The sequence below is a fragment of the Rattus rattus genome, chromosome 7 (assembly GCF_011064425.1).
Source record: "Rattus rattus isolate New Zealand chromosome 7, Rrattus_CSIRO_v1, whole genome shotgun sequence".
NCBI lineage: Eukaryota > Metazoa > Chordata > Mammalia > Rodentia > Muridae > Rattus > Rattus rattus.
The window spans coordinates 4088751-4112308 of record NC_046160.1 but is presented as its reverse complement, the minus strand read 5'-3'; the positions used below and the strand labels follow the sequence as shown (position 1 = coordinate 4112308).

At 44.6% G+C, this 23558-nt stretch overlaps 1 protein-coding gene across 1 annotated transcript in view; it reads right to left on the bottom strand.

The window, feature by feature from the left end:
- The window catches only part of Lhcgr (luteinizing hormone/choriogonadotropin receptor), a 59938-nt gene that overhangs the window by 25419 nt on the left and 10961 nt on the right, over positions 1–23558 (bottom strand). Inside the window, exons 2-7 of the mRNA XM_032908606.1 lie at positions 14963–15034; positions 12679–12753; positions 10056–10130; positions 7814–7888; positions 7648–7725; positions 615–683 (exon numbers count right to left, since the gene is read on the bottom strand). Coding sequence (XP_032764497.1) covers positions 615–683; positions 7648–7725; positions 7814–7888; positions 10056–10130; positions 12679–12753; positions 14963–15034 — 444 coding nt within the window. The remainder of the gene's footprint in view (positions 1–614; positions 684–7647; positions 7726–7813; positions 7889–10055; positions 10131–12678; positions 12754–14962; positions 15035–23558) is intronic.

The window sequence follows — 23558 nt, the reverse complement described above, 5'->3', positions numbered from 1 at the left end:
GAATGGCTGTGGGGAGAGGAGATTGACAGCGATGGAAGGAGCCATCTTTAGGATGAGTCCCTGAATTAAAGGCGTTTTATTGGACGTGTGGGGTGGGTGGGGTGGGGGTGGGCAGCTGGAGGCTGGACTGAATTGGGGGAATGACCAGAGTTCCCTCTCCTCTGGAGAAGTGCTTCTTCCCTTCTTCCCTGCCTGCAGGAGGGAGGTGCTGTGAAGCAGCGGCTGATTAGGCTGGTAAAACGGTGTTACCCTGTTCCCTTCGGTGGGGTCTGGGGAAGAGTCTCTTTCTGAAATAGTCTGTCTCTAACACACCATCAACCTGCGAGAGCAGGCTCGAGAAGGGAGCTGCAAGGTGGATGAGGCACAAAGTAGAGTGTTGAATATTTCAGCAAACTGTCAACTTCAATGTGAGGAGGGCTGCTTCCTCTTTGAAATCAGGGTTCTCTGGGGTTTCCAGCCAGCCGGTTGCCTAGTAACACGCGTGCAACTCTGAGGACTAGCCACTTGAAAGTTTATTTTTGCCCAGAGTTGGTTGCTGAAGATTGAATGTGATCTGGTAGCCAGAGTACTGCTTCATTGTTATTCATGAGCCAGGGAAATCAGCATATACTTACAGCGAGATTAGAGTCGTCCCATTGAATGCATGGCTTTGTACTTCTTCAAATCCATTTCCATACAGTTTGCTGGAGGAGGGAGGAGAGAGGGCTTAGGGATGGGAAGGAGCTGACAGAAATGCACTTTGGAAGCAGACGCTCTCCTCCTGTGACATTTATTGCTAAGATAACCACTGGCATTCACAACAGCTAGCTGTCTCTCCACTGTTCTGGACTCTGGAGGCGCATGGGATGAAGCTGTTCTTACTGCTCCTCCATCATCACCACCACCAGTTTCTAAAATGTTTACTAGGTGCTGGGATTGACTGGCTCTGACACGCCCATGTTCTGATTTACTTCTTATGGCTGTTACATTATTAGGATAAGAAAGGCAACTGTTGGTATTGTCGGGTTTATGGTTTCTAGGGGCAGAGTGAGGGCAGGGGGTGGGGATGGAGGGTAGGGGTTGGGAGCAGTGGGGTGGGCTGGGGGTGGCAGGCCTGGCTCTAGGCTGGCTCAGAGGCACTCTGTAGATCCCTGGTCCTGTGGGCTCGAAGGGTTGCAAAGCTGCAGCGCTGGGTCACCGCTCACCCTCTATTTCTGTTTGTGTGCTCATGGTTTTGTTGATGCCAAACTGGCTCCATAGTCCCCAAAACCGAAATGTCTGCAAACAGTTTTTTAAGCCCCATTAGCAGGTAGAGGAAGCAATGCAGTTGAGAGCAACCAGCATTTAAAAGAGTGAAGTGGAGTAGAGCCAGCGGGATGAGTTGGAGGATACGGCCTGCAGTTAGGGTATGAATGGTTATTAACTTGTGTTCTGTCATTTTATATAAAAATATATGCATCTATAAAACAGCCCCCATACATGAAACACACACACACACACACACAAACTCACACACACATAAACTCACACATATATACACTCATATACACATATACATAAACTCACACACACATAAATGCACACTCACACGTAATCTCTCTCTTGCTTTCTCTCTCTCTCTCTCTCTCTCTCTCTCTCTCTCTCTCTCACACACACACACACACACACACACAGTCACACACATTACTCAAATAGACATAAGAGCCATGCTAGAAAATGCCAGAGCCAGAAAGAAGCCCAAGGAAAGATGGTTCAGACACCACTCCAGTGTCTCTAAGGTTTCTCTGGTCTCTGCTGATTCAAGGCAACATAGATGTCTGCCTTCCTGCTTCACGTGCATGTCTGTAGCATGTTACCTTCCTGCTTCACGTGCATGTCTGTAGCATGTTACCTTCCTGCTTCACGTGCATGTCTGTAGCATGTGGATGTGTTGTTTCTTCCCGGCAAGCCTTTGACAATCAGCAGAGGTGGCGCTCATGCAGAAGTATGATGCTCTAAGTGGGAAACTCAGGCCATCTAAATTAGAGATTACAAGTAATCCCTGCAACCTGCACATTAGATCGAGTTCAGCGAGAGCTGAGGAGCCCGACAGTCAAAACCCTGCTACATATTTTATGAAGAACTGGAAAGAAGGAGCACACAGGCCCCCGACACAGAAACAATGATAAAATAGAAACTCTGATCACACTGATCTGATTGGTATATATTGTGCACATTATTGTAATGTCGAGCCATGCTCCATAACCTGTACAATGAATGTACCGTAGTTAACTAACTCCCACCCCAACCCCCCCCATACTGTAGTTAACTAACTCCCACCAAACTAGGAGCCTTGAATGCTAAGAGCTAAACTATAAAAACCACCAGCTTTGGCATCCATGATGAAGAGAGCCTTCCCCGACTTCCAGGATTCTTTTCTGTGTACAGTTGCATGCAGGAACTCCTGTGACCCACATTAGATTGTTGGATGCCATTTCCCAATAGTTCCCCCTATTATTTTCTAGTGTAAAACATGAAGGGATAGGGAGGTCTATTTCAGACCTGTCATTTTGGGTAATTACATACAGCTCTCTCACCTTGTTGGCAGCTAAATCCCACAAGACCTTTTAAAAGGTGTTATACTTAGAATACTGCTCTTTGTCAACCTCCTGTCATGGCGGGGGTTCTTACAGATATCGCTGTACAGTGAAAGAGTCACAGCTCTGTTTCCTCTGAGTAGTTCTGAAATCTGAGTTTTCAGAGTCTAGACCAGCATTGTCCAAGCATGGGTCGCCATCCACCTAAACAGAATCACGTGAACTTGATTCACATGAGCCAGTGCTGTACGTGTGGCTTCAGACTCAGTCCCACTGCTCCTGTAACCCAGCCCTGCTTTGCCTGACTGGGAACCCCTGCCCTAGGGTGTATCAGCATGTGATGGGCCTTTTCCCTGGTGTCAACCATGTTGTCCACAGTATCGTCCTCCCGCCATTTCCTCTACTCAAAGTGGTAGAGCTAGACCTCTGGTGGGTTAGGACAAACATTCCTGCCCAGGGGGTTAGCAAAGAAAGCTGTTTGTAGTTGCCTGGAAACCCTTTCCTCTTTGCTCTGGTTTGCTACCTTGACCCTAGCTTTAGCATTTTTATTTTTCTATTATTTTATTTTGTCTGTGTACCACGCTGTGTGCCTGGTACCCACAGAGTCCAGAAGAGGGTGTCAGATCCCCTGGAACTAGAGTTGCAGACAGTTGTGAGCGGCCATGTAAGTGCTAAGAAATGAACCCCGGTCTTCTGGAAGGGCAGCCTCAACTGCTGGGCCAGCTCTGCAGCTTGTGCTCTCACTGTTGCTACAGTTGATTTAATTCCAAGTAAGAGTCAGGAGTGAGAAATTAATTACAGATGACACTGTACTTCCGAATGTTGCCGTCCCCTTTGAATAATTCTGGGGTGCTGCACAGTGCTTCCGGGCTTATGTTAGGATAGTGTCCCTTCTTTCTGGCCTCATAAAGCCAGTGCTGTACATGTGGCTTCGTGGGCTCCAATACCACTCTGCTTCTTTAAGGCTGAATTACTTTGGATAAGTCATTTAACCTTTCATGCCTCAGTTTCTTCATCCAACAATCGGGATGGTAATAACAGTATCATCCTTTTTAAGCTGTCATGAGTAAACATGTATCAATCACTTAGAAGTAGACTCTGAAACTCAGCCAATGCTGTGATCTCCAGCTCCCTGAATGGAGAGAAAGAAAGGGCTCCCTTCACAAGAGTTGGACAGGATTTCCCTGAATTCTAGGCCCATGTTTAAATGAGTTGTTACTTCCCTCCATTGTAGTGGGGCCTTTCTGATTCTGCAGAGCAGGCCTGGTCAGCGGCCTGGGCTGTCTCCCCAGTGCACTGACTGCATTGGCCCTAGTGCACCTCTGTTGGAGCTGCTGTCTTACATCTCTTGTTTTTATATGTGAATAGTCTGGGTCACGCTTGTTGGAATTTTCTGGACAGTAGCTCCCTGCTTCCCTTTCAGTGGCAAATGCTCTCTGTCCTCAGTGTACTGTGTTCAGCAGTACACAATGGAGAATGCTGTCTTGCCCTGATTAAAAGAAGGTCTCCCTTGGTTTGGAGAATTTGTGGACATGAGGGGGAGGCCTCATGCTGCCAGGCTCACACAGCCCCTTCAAAGCATTTGAAAACATCTGGAGTGTTACTTCAGATATTGTCTTCCCTCCCAACACTCATGGTGTCAGAATGAAAGGAGGGGGCTTCTTTGGTGCGGAGATGAGACAAAGGTCCCCTTGCTTCTCTGTCAGAGCTGCAGACCCACAATTGAAGGCATTGTCTAGGTTCTCTGTTTAGATATCAGTAATTGCAAATCAAACAGAGAGGATGACATCTTTTCATTCCAAGCAAGATTCAGGAGTTAGACATCAATCGCAGATGATACTGTACTTTTGAATGTTGCCTTCCCTTTGGATAATTCTGGGGTTCTGCACAGTGCTTCTGGGCTTGTATTAACAATGTTAGACATTCTCTTGGATCATGAAGCCGCCTAGCTTTTGGTTGATTTCAAAGAGGAGAGATTGTGTTTGTGGAAAAACAATGTCTGGCAATTTAGGTCTTTCCTTGCCGGTGGAAGACATGTACAAAGCATTTTCTTTTTCTCTTTCCTGTCTTCCTCCTTCTCTCCCTACTGCCTTTCTATTAAACTAAGTGAGCATCGGACGAGCATCCTACAGAAGAGGGACACCACACTTACCCTTTGTCTCCTACATGGCCTGTGTTCTTTTAGCTAAATAAGTCATCGTGGGCAAAGCACACATCCTGGCAGGGGCTGTGGGGTAACTGCTGCCGTCTGACTCATATGTGCTGCTGTGAACCTGATTTGAATAATCTGGGTCCTCAGTTTCTATGGGGCTCCCAGGCTCTGAGCTGCCTGAGCTGCCTGTCTTTCAGCAGGCCTGAGCTGTTTGCATGTTCCCCTACCTCAGTCAAGTGCATGTCAACTTACGTGACTTTACCATATGCCATGTTAAAGAAAATGGCAGGTTTCATAAAGAAAGATGACAGTAATGGATTCTAATGTGGCAGATACAGTTTTGAGAAATCCACATTCCAAGTAATACTTAAAAACAGACAGAGAGAACAAGAGAGAGCATTCAGGAGAAAAGACGGCAGCAAAGGAGTCCCTTTAAAAATAGAAATGTTGTTTAGTAAGTATAGGAAAATGAGGGCATGTACAAATGATCATTGTGTAATTCTCTTTGTAATTCTTAAGAAACAACAGGTGCTGAGAGGTTTGGCCAATGGCATGTCACAACCCAAGAAGCCCAACACAGTGGACTTGGGAAGAACAGAGAGAACGTGCATGTGATAGACCCTTCCTTAAGCAATGGCCAAGAGACAGTGTGACGAGATGTGCTGCTTGGTTTATAGCAGGGCCCTCTCAGTGCTCCTGTGGCAATATTTGGGCTGAATCTAGTCACAGCAAAGCAGGCCGATGAATTCAGACAGCTTGCCTGAACTTCTTGAGGGATCCAGAGTAGAACAGAACAGAACAAAACAGAGGGACCTCCCAGGGAGGAGAGGGGGCGTGGGAGAGGAGTGCATAGACAAAATTCGAAGCTAAAATAAATAGTCTATTTCTTCCTGGTTGCTGCCTCTATTCCTGCTTGAGTTTCTGCCCTGACTTCCTCATAGATTGACTGTGATTGGGATAAGTCAAATAAACTTCTTCCTTCCTGAGTTCTGGTCTTCACAGCAGTAGAAAGCAAAGGGAATACCCAGGAAGGAAAAACTCAACTGAGGAATTGTCTAGATCAGATCTGTTGGCGAGCGTATTTATGGGCATTGCCTTGACTGATGATTGATATGGTAGGGCAAAGCCCATCTTTGGCAGCATCATCCCTAGGCCTGGGCTGTAAGAAAGCTAGTGGGGCACCGGCCTGGGAGTGAGACAGAGAAAAACCAGCACACTGCACCCCTCCATGGTTTCTGATCCTGCTCTGAGTTCCCTTAGTAATTGATTGAGACCCAGAAGTGTAAGAAAATAAACCTTCCTTCCCCAAATTGCTTTTGTTCAGAGTGCTTTGTCACAGCAACAGAAAATCAAACTAGAACGGCATTAACAAACCCCAACATTTAAAATGTGGTGAGCTGTTGTCTCACCAGCTGACTTGCTCTGGGTTGTTAGTTTTAGTTGTTAATTGTGGGTAATTGTGGCAATTGTGATAACTATGTGGTTGACACAGTGCGAGCGTGATTAGATCTGTGAAAAGAGGCATCAGTAATCCCACTGAACAGACACGGGACCCAGGCTTTGGAAGCCTAGCCAGACTGACACGGTTTTGTTGGCTATATTTGGAGCTGGGACTAACCTTGAGGCGCCATACGCACTTGCCTTTACACTGTGGTTTGTCATAGGTGCAGCCATAAATCTTGTCACATTTTATAGGGTCTTAGGAAAGGCAATTGGCATGACCTTCCCCTGACCCGAGGAGTTCAAGTGGCGATCAAGGTTGTTTGTTGTTTGTTTTGTGTGATTGGCTGAACCCATCATCATCCAGAGTATTTACAAAGTTGCACAGCTAAGTTCTGCTCACTGGGGGCGGGTTGGGTGGGTTGGGACATGATGGGGTGGCCGCTGGAGACCTAATGAAAAGCCACAGTGGCTGTGAAGGGACAGACGCACGTAATGCATAGTTTGAACCTTAGCCCCTCAGAGCTTTTCCTGTACCACGTGAAGCGTTTTGTTTTCACTAAATGAGCTCACGGTTGGTAAAGATTTGGGTAGGGGTGGGCCAGACCGGTTCCATCAAGAGCAAAATCACAAATCCAGCTACTAATGAAAAGAGAAGGCTTGCTTTCATTATTTTCTAATTAAGGAGTTGAACTTTATAGCTGGGAAAATAAGGCTTTCCTCAGCAAGTGTAATACCTTTTGTCCAGCGGGGTGCTCCACATGACCCTTCACTTACACAAGGGTCCATTCAACGGAGAACAAGTGCCGGGCAAATGACTAATCACACCCCTTTGAGATGAAGGGCCAAGAACAGGGAGGGACATGGAGCACAATGGCTCACGGGCACTCTGGGAGGAATGGATCCCAGGAGTCCCCATTAGCTTCAGAGGAGGGGCAATTACACCCCAGCCGTGTGCACTGTTCCTCTTAAAATCACAGCCAACATCAGGTAATGGCTCTGCGGAGCCAATACTATGCAGCTGTTTTGCATACACGCAGAGTGCTGTTCTGTGGGAATGACTCTCTGGGAGCTCACAGCTCCCCAGGGACTGCCCATCGCGTCTTGAACGTCTCCACCCTCCCGCTCCTGTTTGACTCCATCTTCATACTCGCATACCTATGAGTGGCAACTCTCAGTTCCTGATTACATTTACGTCGAAATTGCTGAGAATTTTAATCTTTGAATAAAGGTCCAGCCTCAAAGAATTAGCCTGGTGCCGGAAGAACGTCACCCACAGGAAGTCAATGCTGCCCACCCTCAGGACCCAGCAGTCTGCTGCTATGTTAGCATACGGCCCTGCAGCTGTCCCATACAACTCCTTCCTCAGTTGGCAGTCTAGGGTAAATGCTCAGAGACTAAGGGATGCAGTGAAACACAGAGCCTAGCGCTGACCTCAGACTAGAAGTGAGGGTTGCAGCAGGCTGTGCAGCTGAGCAGGACTCCAGAGGCTGTACTCACAGTGTGACAGACTCGTTATTCATCCCTTGGAAAGCATTCCCGGGTATGGTGGTTATGTGTAAGTTATCACAGATTTCCCTAGGGGAAAGAAATGAGAAATATTTACTTTCTAAATTTTAGCTGCAAATAGGAAATGGTTATGCATAGCAATCAGCCTGATACTTACAGAATGAAATTAAATTCAGAGGAGGAGATCTTCGTAACATCTGGAAGGGTCCGGATGCCTGTGTTACAGATGCTCCTGTGATTCAGGGCAGGGTGGTGATGTGGGCAGAGAGTATAAGCAATTATCGTTATGTTATAAATATGAAAGCGAGGAGGAAGGCGCTCTGCAAACACCGCTTTCACATTAAACTTTAAAATATTGAGTTTGACTTTATGAGTTACACTTTTAGGTGAGGAAGATTGTCAGACTTGAAAAGGCTCCATTGCTAGGAGAAGTTCCCATAAGGGTTCCTGTTTAGACATTTAGGGATGAGACCATGGTCTGGGTCTTTTGCCTTTGCATTTCCAGCTCGTCTTTCCTTTAAAACCATTGCATTTTCCTGTTGGATTGTAGCCCATTTTCTCCTGATAACTACTGTACTAGATCCATATTATTGATAGTTCCAGAAAGGAACCTTCTCCTTTTAGAGCAGGCTTTAACTCGAACTTTGCAAGAAGATTAACGTTTTGAGAAACCTATACCCTTCATTATTAGAAACTTTACTTAGCTACTTGTGGTTCAGGAAGTTCTTCCTAGCATCTCATTGAAACCATTGACCATTCCTTTTGTGGTTGGAGACACTCAAGGCTCCTGCTTTTTACTTAACCTCCAAAGAAGAGAGCAGCTTACGAGACAGATGAAATTGAAGAATACTTCATTATAAAAATGAGACTCCTTCAGAGGCATGCAGGCATCTGGACTTCTGCCAGTGGAGTTTTAAGCCCAGTAGACATGGGTTCCAGACAACTGATAGGAGCTGGTTGGCCCTCTGATGACAATGACACCCAGCAGGCTTCTCTCCATGCCCTTTCATCTCCATGTTTCTATTAGTTCATATGAATGAATATGCTACAGGGATAAAGGCATTCGGAGTCAATTCATGCCTTGTCTACACTAGGGTAAGCAGGAGATTCAGACTGTAGCGTGGACTTGAATTGGGGAATCCCACATTTTGGCTAAAGTGCTATTTAAGAAAGTCAATGGGCTAGTAAGAGGCCATGCTGGTCAAATTTGGGCCTGGGTTATCCATAATGACTTCTGAAGTGGTAGATGCTTATGTGCACAACCTTGGAGGGGGAAATACCTTGGTTTACAACTATTCATAGAGAGAACTACACCACATCTATCTACAGCTTCTGCATGGCTCCTCGGAACAAGACTGACTGTGTGCGTCATAATAGACAGGCCCCTTCCTCATCCTCTGCTTTCCTTTGGTTCTTCATTTGGATAGTGGTGGAGGTGGTACTCCCCTGGGGACTCCTGAAACGTAGTTTATTACGAAGTAGAGAGAAGAGAGACTCTGTTAGGAGGATGTAAACTTTTCTGTGTGGTATGGGTGACTTGTTATGGGGGAAGATCCATCACCAACACAGCTAAGACTGTAGGGAATTTTGGGAATCTTGCACTGCTGCTAGGACTGGTTGCTGTTGGATCATGGTGGGACTTGATTTGTTGTGCTAGCCAGTAGCCTTGGTAGGATTTAATGGAAAACAGAAAATAAAGATTGAGTTTGCATGGTACAGTGCCTACCTCAGGCACCACCTAGAAAGTTTTCCCTTGATGAATGAATGAACTGATGAGAAGAAAGAGAGGAGACTCTCTGGTGCAGTGGGGGAAACCCCAATCGGAATTGCTTCCCCAGCTTTGCTCACTACCACTCACCTTAGAAGTGCTCCTTGGTCCTTTCTGACATGTTGTGAATCCCCCATTCCCATTTACAATTCTGAAACTCACTGCAAAGGAGGAATGCTCTCCTCTGGTGTGCTGGGCAGAGGGAATGTGGGGAGCCCCTTATATGTGTGTAAAAACTCCCAGAATAGTAAATACAAGAAATACTGACTAAATTTAAACCAGAAGTTGGCTATTGGTCAAAAACCTTGTTCAGGGTGCTGTAGAGATGGCTCAGTGGAGAGTCGTTAATAATGCTCGCTGTTCTTCCAAGTGACCAGAGTTCAGTTCCCGGCGCCCACACAGCAGCTCACAACTGCCTGTAATTCAAGCTTCAGAGCATCCTATGTCCTCTGTGCCCATCGTGGACACTCCACTTGTGTACAAACCCACACTCAGACTCACATATTACACAGAATAAAAAAGTTGAAGCAAGATCTTAAAAACAAACTCCCAAATGTCTTTTGACATTTCGATCACTTTCAACTTCATAGATAACCCATCTTCTCCATGTTTATAAAGGAACGTTTCTCACAGGTATTTTAATCGAGGGAGGTTTGTGAAAGCACCAGGTTCAATGGATAGCAGGTTTTTGGTGTTCTGGATCAGTCTGTGAAGAGAGAAGGGGGATGGGCAGTAGTTTAGTAGATGTTGGGATGCACGACACTGGCCACCAGGCATTCTTGACTAAAATCCCACCAATGACATCAAGTACTTTCAATGCCTAACACAAGTTCCTGGAATTCTAGGGTGTCCTGAGGCTCCTGCCAGCTATTTCCAAGAAGCTGTGTCCTCCCTTCCAAAACGACAGGTGTAGGCATCTTAGCTGGGAGTTTATCTGTGCGTATCTCTACTTCTGCTCCTACACACCAGATAACACCAAGGTCCAGGGCTCCTGGCCAAGTAGAGCTTGCCCGATATGGAGCCTGCACACTGGGCATGATAGGAAGTGATGTTCCCAGGAGAATGAACAAATAGATACAGCCCGTCGGAGGCAAACCAGGTCAGTTCATACTGAGTTGGTAAGCATACTGGGAAGTTATCCAGATAGACACACATCCACAGTAGCACAGGACATATGCCTTGGGATTCAGATTTCTGGAATCTTATGCACATTCTATAGATAATTATCTATGTACGATTCCCATCCTCCTAGCTTCTCTGAGCTAGTGTGCCCTTCTTAGATGATGGTGGTGGTGGGTGGTGGGTGGTGGGTAGGGGGTGGGGGGTGGTGATACCCTCCCACATTACTCTTACAACCCTCCACTGGTTTATTTTTTTCCCTTCTGGTTTCCTTTATAATAATCCATGAATAGTGTAGGTTCTGGGGAATAAATGTGACTGGTTTACACTAAAGTCTCTGCCAATGTTAATGGTGAATGGTTTTTCTCATCATTCAGTTGAAGAGTAACAGGGCTTGAACAGGATCTAGTTTTTCTGATTCCAAGAATAATGTTCATTCTACCATACTATAGTGACTGTTGACACCTGGACCATGGACATAAGGTTGTAGTCTTTAGATGTGAGTTATTCTGCGGTATTGATTCTTCTAATAACTGAATCAAGCATGCATCAGACAAGCGAGGGGCAGGGATTGTTCCCTCGTAAAAATCCCTTGAGGTCTAACCATAGAACATTTACTCATACAGTCACACATTCTATCAATATTTATTGTCTATTCCTGTCAAGCACTGCCCTAGCTATGCAGGGTACCACCGTGAACAAAGCACAGAGACTGCATGAGGCCAGCATGCAAGTCTCAGGGCCTCCTTTAGAAGTGCACAAACTTCCCTGGGAGAAGGCTTCATTTTTCTTTCAGTTGATGTCTTACTTTGTTTATCACTTGCTGTCCTGATGATGCTGCAGCACTATCTGGGAAGCCTGTTAATGCTGCAGAATTTCAGGTCTGGGATTGTAGAGCCAACCACCAAAGGATGAACCCTATGCACAAGACACAGTAAGTCCAGACAATTTCTTTGGAATTTAGATATCCATTGCTTGGCTTTTTCTGTGTTTGTTTGGTGGATTGCTCTCAATTCTCTGGCTGTCCTCGTGGATGTTTGTATTCAGCCTCTCTGTGCTCTAGCAGCTCTTAGGCCAAGGCAGGCAATATAGTAGGTGCTTGTGTGCTTATCAATTAATCTGCTTAGATAGTTACTCACTGGACCATTGGTGGAGTCCTTCTGGTGTAATGGAAAACACACAAGCTTTAGAGAAAGACGGCGCTGGAGTTCAGTCCCAACCCAGACAAGTATGTGCCTAAAGTATCCACATACTTTCCATTCCATTCTCTGGACAAAATGGTAACTGTCTAACTATTCTGGGCAGCCATGACAGTAGTGATACAACCTAGAGGAAATGCCAAGCACAAGAGTGTACAAGTATTGATGTATGTCCCTTCCCTTCCTTTTGACTTGCCTACAGGGGAATTTGAGGGTCCTGCAGGAAGCCCTGGTGGGAGCCCTCTGTGGTGGCATAAGAAGCCTGGTGTGTAAGTCATGTGGCCTAGTGTCTAGTCCAGCTCTGAAACTAGCCTGCTGTAGGATATCGGGCAAGTGAGTTAATATAGGTTTATCACTTGGAAGCTGAACTGAGCCATTCATCTCTCATCTCTTTTTGAGTGGGGCATGTCTGTGTATGATCATTTGGAAATGTGTACTTTTAAGACTAACAATAATAACACTAATAAAACCCAATTAGCCCAATGTTCACAGGCTTAACACAAGGCTTGTCATGGTTACTATTAACGAAGCACTTACTTAAAAGAATGACTGCGCCTGAACAGATTCCAATGAACCAACTTAAGATCTCTAAACTCCTTTCCAACTTCCCACCTACTCCAAGTATTCTATACCCCTCCCCCAACCCCCATGAGGCAAGAGCTACTTGGTAGGACTTCACAATGTCAATTTTAATTTCCAGCATTGTGTTGTTGATGTTTCAGAGTTTACACAGTTCCTAGGGAGAAGCAGTTGTCACCATGGCAACTTTCAGGCCACTGCAGTGAGAGAGATTAGTGCCTGCCCAGACCTAGTAATTGTTGTAGTCTTTGCCTCTTGGATTCCTAGCATTGGATGCTTGAACACAAATACCAAGTGGGCTCCCAGCAGCCAGGGTAATAGTGTACAGCAATAAGCTATCCGTTAGCTGATGCTTACAGTTCAGACAAATTGAGGAGGTTGTCAAAGGCATTAGCTTCTATCCTTTCCAGGGAATCACTCTGAGAGATTTCACTAGGGAAGAGGAAAAAAAGTACAAATGAGAGACACAAACATGTCCTTGTGATAATGATCTCTCTCTCTCTCTCTCTCTCTCTCTCTCTCTCTCTCTCTCTCTCTCTCTCTCCTCTGTGTGTGTGTGTGTGTGTGTGTGTGTGTGAGAGAGAGAGAGACTCTGTGTCTTCTGAGAAGAACCAGAATTGCAGAATTTATCCCTACATCATTAAAGGCTAATGTTTCTCTGTTTCTCTGTAGGATATATATATACATATGTGTATATATATATATATATATATAGTATGATATCTATAAGTCCAATGCAATTGAAATATAAGTTTCCATCCCCCCATTTATATAAAAGTCTGTTCTCTTGTTTGTCTGACTCTGAATCATCCGCTGTTGGAAGTGCATAGGACCTTTAAAAAATGTCTGGTCAGGTTCCCTTGCTTGACAGTTCTGGAAAGCAATATGCTAATTACGTGACAGTGCCAGGCTACAGTTGAGATCTCTAAGGTACCCACGCATCACTTCAGTGAGGCTTTAATTTGGATTGAATTAGCTGTTTTATAATTTAACTCTTGATTTCTCAAAACCCATTTCTGAGGCTCTTTCAAGGTAGTTATAGCACGGATAGTCGAATCACACTATAGATTCTGAGCATCCTTTTCCTCTAGTGTCACAGTCTGTCAACAAAGTTATGACTAGGAGTCCCTTCTATTCTCATCTGAGTACCTAGTGGCTTCATATTGCCTGGCACATAGCTACAGATTGAATGAAGAAGGGTGCAAGTGGACTACTGGTTTAATTTATTTCTTAAGAAAGGCACAAAAGCAAACGAATTGGTTTTGGCCTAGATCGAGCCCAGGCATGGTGGTAATGTCAAAATCCCCACAATAGCTGCCATTTGCTGGCAGCTGAGAAAAAAGTCTCCAACCCACAAGTGTGGGTTTGGGTATTCCTAAGGTTAATGCTCAGACTCCACGAGAGCTTTAGCTCACAGAAGTCAGTGCCTAAGGCAACGACATTGTACTGGATAGCTCCTGGGCTGTTTCATCTTATCTGTACCTCATAGTTTGCTTATTTAACTACGCCTGCCTTTGGTAGGAGCTCTCAATGCATTAAAAGTTACAAACCCTCAACATCTAAACTTCAAAGCAGAAGAGCTCACACACAAACCCACAGTGAGTTTCCTGTAACCATGCTGTTATTCAACACTTAGAGTTTTTAAGATTTATTTTATGTGGCATGTGTATTTCTCTCTGTGAATGTGTATGACGATACCCTCAGCGGCCACAAGATGGCATCGGATCCCCCACCCCCGACCCCTCGGGAGCTGGAGTTACAGGCAGTCACAGAACGTGGATGCTGGGGACTGAACTCCACTCCTCAGCCAGAGCAGGAAATTCTCTTGATACTAATAATATTTTCAATGCTATCACCGCTTGCTAATACCTTAAGCAACAGCAGACGTTCCCTGCAGAGCCAAGGAGGTCAATACAGTCTTTCTAGGGCATATGAATTTGCTCTAACCATCACTTGGGATAGTTTAGTGATGGCTGTTGGGGAAGAATAAGCCAGCGGCTGAGCCAGTTTGGCTCAGGCTAATGTTAATGGGGATGAGACAGCATTCTCTTTCCTAGAGAGGCTTCTCTCTGAGTATGAGATCTCTGAGGCTCTAGAAGCTGAGACCCAGGAACAAGAGGCCCTCAGAGGAACAGGAGATCATAAAGCATCATGGGGCCGCTTCCTGCTTTTGGTTCATGCTTTTCATCAGCACAGCTAGAAATACTGTGCTTTTGTCCTGCATGTACTCTATTTTAGATACAATGATTATCTTATGATGCACAATAAACTTCTAACATGTTTTCATCAATGCGGGAATTATCAAAAAGGAGTGACATTAGGGAATAGCTGCTGTAGCAGAGAGGAACTTTTATGATTGAAATCTATCTCTTTTCTACTTAAAAAGAATATCATCACTTATCAAAACGCATTCAATTCTTTGAAGCAAGGTTAATTATCTGGATTTTAATGACTCTTGAAAATCATACCATTTCTTCCAAGGCTACTAGATATTATTTGTATTATAAAGATAAAGATAGTTGGATTTCCTAAACACAGTTTCTCTCCTAGAAAAATTATCCCCTTGCAACTACATTTTCTCTTAGAAAAAAATTCATTGTTTCAATTATAAATGGCTTTTGATATGCAGTATCTTACTTACATTTTTACAACCTCATTAAGTCCCCTGAAAGCTTGTGACGGAATTACTTTGACAGGGAGATAGGTGAGAGATCTGGAAAAGAAAAAGGAAAAGGTAAAAGCTTAAGGGTTAGGACTGGCTGTTTTCCAAGTTCATGAATGTGTGTGTGTGTGTGTGTGTGTGTAGTGTATGCATGTAGTATGTGTGTGTAGTGTGGGTAGTATGTATGTGTGTGCAGTGTGTGTATAGTGTATGTATGTTTAGTATGTGCATGTTGTGTGTATTGTATGTATGTGTAATGTATATGTGTATGTACATATGTGTAATGTATATGTGTGTGTTATATGTGTATAGTGTGTATGTGTTGTATGTGTATGGTATGTGGATATACAGTGTGTGCATGTAGTGTATATGTGTTTATAGTGTGTGTGTATGGTGTGTGAGTGTAGAATGGGTGTGCAGTGTGTGCATGTAGAGTGTATTTTGTGTGTTGTTTGTATGTATGTGTGTTGTGGATTTTTTGTGTGTGCATTTGTGTGTGCTTGCCACTAGAAGATTAATAACTAGATTTTGGTTTAATAGAACTTATATCAGTAGGAGATTATGCCAGGTATCATTCTTTTTTTAATTAGTTAATTAATTTATTCATTTTACATCCTGATTGCTGACCCCTCCAAGTCTTCCCCTTTACACAGCTCCTATCCCCACCTCCCTTCCCTTCTCCTCTGAGAGGTTGGAAGCCCCTCCCTGGGTATCCCCCACCCTGGCACATCAGGTCTCTTCAGGGATAGGCACATCCTCTCCCATTGAGGCCAGACAAGGCAGCCCAGTTAGGGGACCGTACTCTAAAGATAGACAACAGCTCTATGGACAGCCCCTGGTCCAGTTGTTAGGGAACCCACATGAAGACCTAGATGCACATCTGCTACACATGTCCAGGGGGTCTAGGTCCGGTTACGGTCTGCTCTTTGGTTGGTGGTTCAGACTCTGAGAGCCCAAGGGTCCAGGTGAGTTGACACTGTTGGTCTTCCTGTAGAGTTCCTATGCCCTTCGGGCCCTCAATTCTTCCCCCAGCTCTGTTTCAGTTTTCTTCATTAATACAACTGGAATAACAATTCTCTCAAATGTTCTAGAGAGATTTCATCAAGCTAGGGCAGGACACCAAGTGAATAGTTACCAACAGTTCTGAAGTGATCCTGGCTTGGTTTTGAAAATGAGCAAGAAGCTATTGGGAGTTGTGAGAAAACAAGTTGGCAAATGCCAGTCAGAAAGCATGTGAGGAGAGAGAAAGCTGAATGATACTGAATGATAGTGCTTCCATGTCACTCAGAAGATCTTTCTTAACTGCCGTCACTTTCTGCATGCAGCTGATTCCAGTATTTGAACTAATCATTTTCCTCCTATGATTAATTCATGGACATCTCATGTTGTTTGAGGGAGTATTTATGAGAGAGTTTCCTTCAGACACTCAAAGCCACTACCTAAGTATTCTTACAGTTGTCCCAAAAACTTGTAGGACTTAAGAATTGAGAAAAGAGTAACAGTCAGCCATAGCAAAACCAGTGCCAAGTGGTGTGTGAGCATCAAGATAGCTTAGGACATGCTTCTTCAAGGAAAGATTCAATACTCAACATTGGTTGAGTACTCACAATGACTCAAGGCTTCTGGACCAAAGGCTCTGAAGGAAGTGAATCAGGACATTATGGGTATCTTAGTTTAGGTTTTACTGCCGTGAACAGATACCATGACCAAGGCAATTCTTATAAGGACAATGTTTAACTGGGGCTGGCTTACAGGTTCAGAGGTTCAGTCCCTTGCACCATCCAGGCAAGTATGGTTCAGGAGGAGCTGAGAGTTCTAAATTTTCATCTGAAGGCTGCTAGCAGAAGACTGACTTCCAGGCAGCTAGGATGAGGGTCTTAAAGCCCACACCACAGTGACACACCTACTCCAACAAGGCCATACCTACTACAACAGGGCCATACCTTCTTATAGTGTCACTCTCTTGGCCAAGCAAATACAATCCATCACATCCAGTGAACGCGTTCATGTGAGAAATATATCCTTCTGAATAGAAGGAATTGCCCTTGCCACCAGGAAGAAAACACACCTTCTCTCTGAGAGCAGACTTCAGTCAGCAGGTGACAGAGGGGACTCGCTGCTTTCACAAGTGGCTGTGAGAGTTACACAGAGCCATCTGTGACTTTAATTATTCCACATGACAGAAGGACAATGGAGTGCTATGAGTACTTCCTTTTGGCAACAAAAGACACTGGGTCACAGAGAGATGGAGTAAATCAACCACGGCAACAACCAAGCCAACTGACCCAGAATGCCTTTTCCTCTGGCCAATATTGCCCCGAGGTGGGCCTTGGAATCCTCAGCCCTGTGTTGGGAAGCAGGGCAGCACACCTCGCTTCTCTTGGAGAACACCCTACCCTCTCTATTCTTCTCACAAAGCCATCCGCCAGCAGTTCCTTTCTTGCAGGTAAGGTAGAGGAATTTCAGAAAGTTCACTGCTGAACAATGCTTTAACTCAACAGTTTCTTAGAGAGCACACAGAAGGAGTAATGCAAACAAGGTTCTCTGGTTCTATTTTTGAGGACAATCCCAGCAAGCACCTTTCCCCACCATTATTTAATCAGAGCTCTTGGAAACCCAGGGGGCAGTGGAGGGAGAGGGCTTTTTGCTGTAGTGTGTTTGCTTCCTATATTTCTCCTGGAATCATGTCTGCTTGGCTTACTGATTAAAAACACAGTTTTATTGCTCTCTGCACTGCCATGCCAATAAATTTCCGAAAGAGAAAGCCGTATTCTACTGTACCCCATGCAGCATCAATAAAACTGACAGCCAAATTCCGATTCCAGAATCTTTATTGCTGTGGATAATGCAGTGCAGAACATGTTTTGGAGAGTGTTTCCGTAAAAGCTTCAGCCGAACCCTTCAGAGCTGCTTATTCATGCAAATGGAGCTCACAGCCCAAGTCTCTGGGTAGGCAGCATCCTCTTCCAAACAGGAGCTGCACACTGTGGTTCCCACAGGAGCAGTTTGGTTTAGATTTGACCAGGGAGGTTGCCTGAACTCTTGATTGATGGAGGGCTGAGGGCTGAGGGGCAAAGGTTGGGCTGAACTGAGAGAGCTGTAGATCATGCACTGGCTGTCCCAAGTGCAAGATGAAATTTTCAGTTGATGTGGGTCTGTGGAGCAGGAGAGGCAGCTGAGAGGAGAATATGGAGTCCCCGCCACCAGAAGGAGAGAATAGCCGGTGGCTTTGTGGCTGTGACTAGGTCAAGAGAGAGGCCTGGGGCCAGAGGATAAGGAGAGAGCTAAAGCAAGGAGGTGCCTGGTGCTTTCACAACAGATGTGCTCCTAGGAAGCAGCATGAGGAGCACGGTCCTGTGGCTCCAAAACAGATTCAAAATGGTTTCCCACTGCCACACATTCCATTCCAAATGTTATGTCTTCTTTTCTGATTTGCCTTCAAGTGACAGCTGTTTCTGTGCACTCAAGTGTCTGGTTTTCATCTCTGAAAGCACCCTTTCACGAGTGACCAACAATTTAAAAAAATATATTGACCAATAGTTTTAAGGGGCACGGTGACATTTTCCTGAAAAGATACAACGTGTAACGGGCAGATGGAGTAATTGGTACAAACACCACCTCGGCAGGCGTTTCTTTGTGCTGGAAACTGGGAAGCGTTCGAAATCCTCTCTCCTTGCTATTACGAAGCAGTCAATTACTTGTCATGGTAGTTAACCTACCCTGTTGTAGGGGGGTGGAATTCCTCTTCCTGTCCAGCCACGGTTTGTTAGTACCCATTTGGACAGCCTCCCTTTGAGGGTGCTCCCTTCCTGACCGACTCTGTTGTTGGAGGTACTCCTCCGATCTGGCTGCGGTTTGTTGAAAGCCTCCTCTTTTGATGGGATGTCTCGATTATTCATTCCTTGGTGCCAGGAATTTTTAGAAATAGGAACAATTTTGCAAACAAGTCTAACAATCTTACTCTCACAAACACTGAACACATGAGCATACCTTAGGATTATTATAAATGCTGAATAAAGAAGAGCAGAAACCACAGAAAGGGACTTAAAAGTTAACTCAAACCAGACTAGTTGATCAATGATCATGTTATCACAGTGAAGAAATACGCTTAATTCAGTCCTTGTACCTGAGAAATAAAAGAAGAAAAATCTGTTTCCATTCTTTTCCTTCCCGTTCATTTGTATTTTGCGGTTAGACATGCTTTCATTCCAAAATAACCCCTGTAGGAAAGTTAATATAGGGCAGAGTTCTAGGAGAAAGGGGGCAAGAGTCCAGAGTGAGGCTAGGACAGCAGCTCCTAAGGGCAGCATCTAGATAAGAACGGATGCTATGCACATAGCAGAGAAGCTATGTTCTGTCAAAGCAAGTGGATGACACCCCTGATCCCTAGGGGAGAGGGATGCAGGGGTGGGGACAAGGAACACCAGCAGCAGATAGGGCCTCATTCCTAGATGACTTCTGGGGCTACCAGGCAGCTGCCATGATGAAGAATTAAAATGGGAGCTGTCAGAGTGTAATGTAATAGTAAAAACATACATTTTAGACATGTAAAAGCAGCGTAGTCAGATCCCCACTACCCCCAAGGCTGCCCCTGATAACCAGCATCCAGTGACATCACTCACCCTAGCAGACACAGTCCTAGAACTCCATGATGCCTACTGTACAGTATATAAGCTAGAGAGGGCCAGATGCACTCTGCACATCTGGAGAGAAATCTCCTTGACCTGTCCTACGGCTGGAGAGTCTCCCTCAGGATCCTGACCCTCGAATCAGAGACTGCCCTTAGAGACTGGACCTGACGTTCAGCTAAGATACATCCTTGGGGAGATAGGCTTAGGGCTGTGGTTTAAGTGTGAACCTTGTGTCATGACCTTCAGCACAGCAGAATAAACTAAGTACGTGAGACTGTCTTGGTAAATGATTGATGTGGGAGGACCCAGCCTACAGTGGACTGCAGCCCCACAGGAAGGGAGGCCTGCACTGTGTAAGGGAGCCGGAGAGGGAGCCAGCAAATAGTGTTTCTTCATGTTTTCCACTCCAGGTTCCTGTCTGTACTTCCTTCAGCGAGGGGCTGTTACCTGAAAGCGTAAGCTGAAATAAAACTTCCCCATCTCGAGTTGTTTTTTGAGAATGAAACTAGAAACATTGGGATCCCAGTAAAGCCACGGCATGTTTGAAGTGTGGCACAGCCATCTCTGGATGCATGGTTGCCCCCTAGTGCCCATGTCCATGCCATTTTGGTGCTGGTTTTACTCAATTTCCTTATCCTGGAGTCTGCTTGTTAACCTCAGACCCCATCGAGTCCTGTTATCACGAACACCGGATCCGCATTCTTGAGGGAACACTGCTGCCCCAGCACAGTTCTCAGCTCTCTGTGTAACTCAGTAGCTCATACTGTTGAGGTCTGGTGGTCAAAGTAGGCCTCTGGGCACAGATGGGGACCCTGTATTGGGCTGTCTTCTGCAGTGCAGTTAGTTCTTTCAGTAAATGTTCTAGAATGTTCTGGTGGGCTGTCAAAATTATCCTTTAAGACATAGGCTCATTCTCTATCTGTGACATCCATGGACTGGTGCTTCAGGACATAGACCCTCATCCTAACATTATACCTCATTCTTCTCTTGGGGGTTGTAGAGGAAGGCACCACTCCTTTCTCGTGGTGAGCATTCCAGAAGGACCATCCTATACCCAAAGCTCAGGCTACGACAGCCCTTTTAAAAACCTGGGCTACTAACTGTACCCTGATTTTAACTTGCCCCAATTGCCAAGCTCTGAGCGCACCATGTGGCAGAGTTAAGCAACTCAAAGTTCTTGTCATTCAGATAAACCCAATTCCCTTGAAGAAAACAAGGTGGGTTACTGTGCCGCCCTAGTGGTTCTGATGTCTCTTGGGCCCTCAGAGAGGGGCTTAGGTTCCTCTTTCTTTGTTTTGAGTTTGACAGTCATGGGAGGAGCTAGTTTGGTCTCTTCACCAGCTTCCTAAGTCAGCTCTCAAAGTAAGGTTAGTTTGGAGAACTTCAGGGAGCCTCCAGTGCCCTGCCTTTAAGGAAGGAGATAGATTTAGAAATTCTTGGTTAAGAAAACCTATCAATTGAGATACATTTGAATTATCAAAAGGTCTTTGTTCTACAAAAGGATTCACCACATGGTTCCTTTAAATAGCAAACTCTCTAGGTGAATGAAAAAAATAGACTTCAATTGACAGTCTTTTAAAAAGACAGGTTCTGGTTGCATAAAGCAAATGATAGCTATAGGGTTCTCACCTCCCTGAGGTTTCTCAGAGTGCAGGCTGCTTCCCCAGGCAGCCCTGCCTTCTGAAAGCCCTAGGCAGAGCTTCTGAGAGCCCTAGGCAGAGCTACACCAGAGCAGGGCAGGCTCCAAGGAGAAATCCAGCATTCATCTGAAGTCCCCAAAGTCTGGGTAGAGTCTTAGGTCATCTTTTGGGAGCTCTTACTGCTCCTTCTGCCCAGTGTGGAGCAGGAGAGAAATAATATTATTAGCCACCTTCTAACTGTGTAAGAATGCTACCCACATTATTCAGTCAAGCTAGCTATAAACACACATATATTTTCTACAGACCATTAGCTTATTGCTAGAGCTGCAGCTTGAATTTTAAAAGGGAGAGCTCAGAGGTCAAAGATTTTGATTTTTTTAAACTTTTCATAGATAAACTTGTTGAAAAGTGGGCATGTGTATTTAAATTCAAAGAACATTAATGCTCTCGTGTTTATTAAATAAGGTTTTATTCTACAGTTAACGGACACAGATTTCCCTGCTCTTTTTTGTACTTTCTTAGTAATTACAACAACACTTGCTTTTGTTTAGAATGACATGGAAATAGTTTTTCTCCATTTAAATGTTAAACCTTCCAAGGGATGGCACTGTTAAGGTGATGTCATCACTAGGGATAGCTCCATTGTGTTCTCTAGGCTTTAGATTTTACCTGGAGCGAGCTGAGGCTTACATGCTAACTCCACGAGAGGTAGGTATAGGTGGGCATCTGCTGGTTATGCTTTACAGCAGGAAACTTTGGAGGGCCCTCGTGAACAGTGGCTACGTGATTACTTCAGTGATCTGATGGTTGCTGGAGACGTTTGCTGTGTTAGGTCTGTTAGCCAGAGCAAGGGCCTCCTTACAGGTTATTTGTCTCAAGTTCTTACTACACAGAGGCAAACTCATGCTAAAAAAAAGAGCAGTGACTTCCTGAAGCATGTGGTAATTCAAGGACAGATCTCAAGTATGGTCACCACGTCTGTGGTCCAGTGCAGTACTCTCCAAGAATCCAGTCACACAACTATACTGTCTTTTGCATTTCCTGTGAAAAATCTCACCATCTGTGATCTGCCCTTGCTATTGCCCTTGGTGTTTTTGAGGGCACACTCACAGTCTTTAATTTAAAGGTGTAGCTGAATTCCTATTCTTCCTTGAACCTTAGAGCCCACGGGAGTGGGTTTCTCTTCTTTTTTCTGTCCTGTTCTGGGCCAATTGACTTCACTTCTTTTATAAACACATCTTCCCTTCCATCATTAACAGCTAGTTTCTGCTGGCTTCTGCCTCGTCTCGTCTTCCAGTCTCTTTGTTCCCTAATCACTACTCCTGGTTGTTCTTTACTCTATATTGAACATTTTGGAGTGTCCTAAAAGGTTCTTTCTCCATTGCATGTGGATTTCTTCATGTCCTGTCTATTTCTCTTCCTGATAGCTCCCATTAAACCACTCTGGTGCTCAAGCATCTTCTGTGATGGCCCTTGGGCAACATAACTATCCACAAATGTCTTAGATGGACTGTACTTATGTTTCTGTATTTTCTACTCTTCTCATACATAAACATGTACTGTCCAATATGACAGCCACTAGCCCACATGTGACTGGTCTTGAATTGGCTAGAAATGTGTGTGAATTGTAATGGCTTGCAAGTCTCAGAAATATAATAATCATTAAAGACTTAGAAGAAAAACTGTAAAATAGCTTGATAAGTTTTGAATTGCTTGCTAATTGAGATGATAACATTTTACATTTACTAAATTAAATAGTTTATTAAAATTCATTTACCTTCAGAAAACTTCTTGTATGTGACTGTTAGAAAAATTTAAATTATGCCTGTGGCTCACATCTTCCTTCTGGATAATGTCTTCTTAGACAGGTATGATTGTGCTTCTTGAACTTGCCTCATGTATCCCTGACATCATTCATATTGTTTCTACCATCTGGCACATCTACAGTCTGCTTCACCGACTAAATTCTACCCTTACTTGTAGGTCTCAGACTATGCACTCAAAGGAATGTACCTTCCCTTGTAACTGTGTGCTTTCTCCTATGAGCAGCATGAGGTGCATGGGACTTGTACTGGAACCAAAGAACTCAGCTTCAATTTATAGATTTGTTTCAGATCAATAGAATGCATATCATCTGTAAGATCTACAGGTTTGATACAAAATTTAAAAGTACCAATATAAAGGGTGGGTGGGGGAAGAGATAATCAACATTAAGGATGTTTGAAAGTGTCTTCTGGAAATCTAGTACTTTATAGGCTTCATATATATATATTCATATAAAAGAGTTTAATTCAAATTATCTAA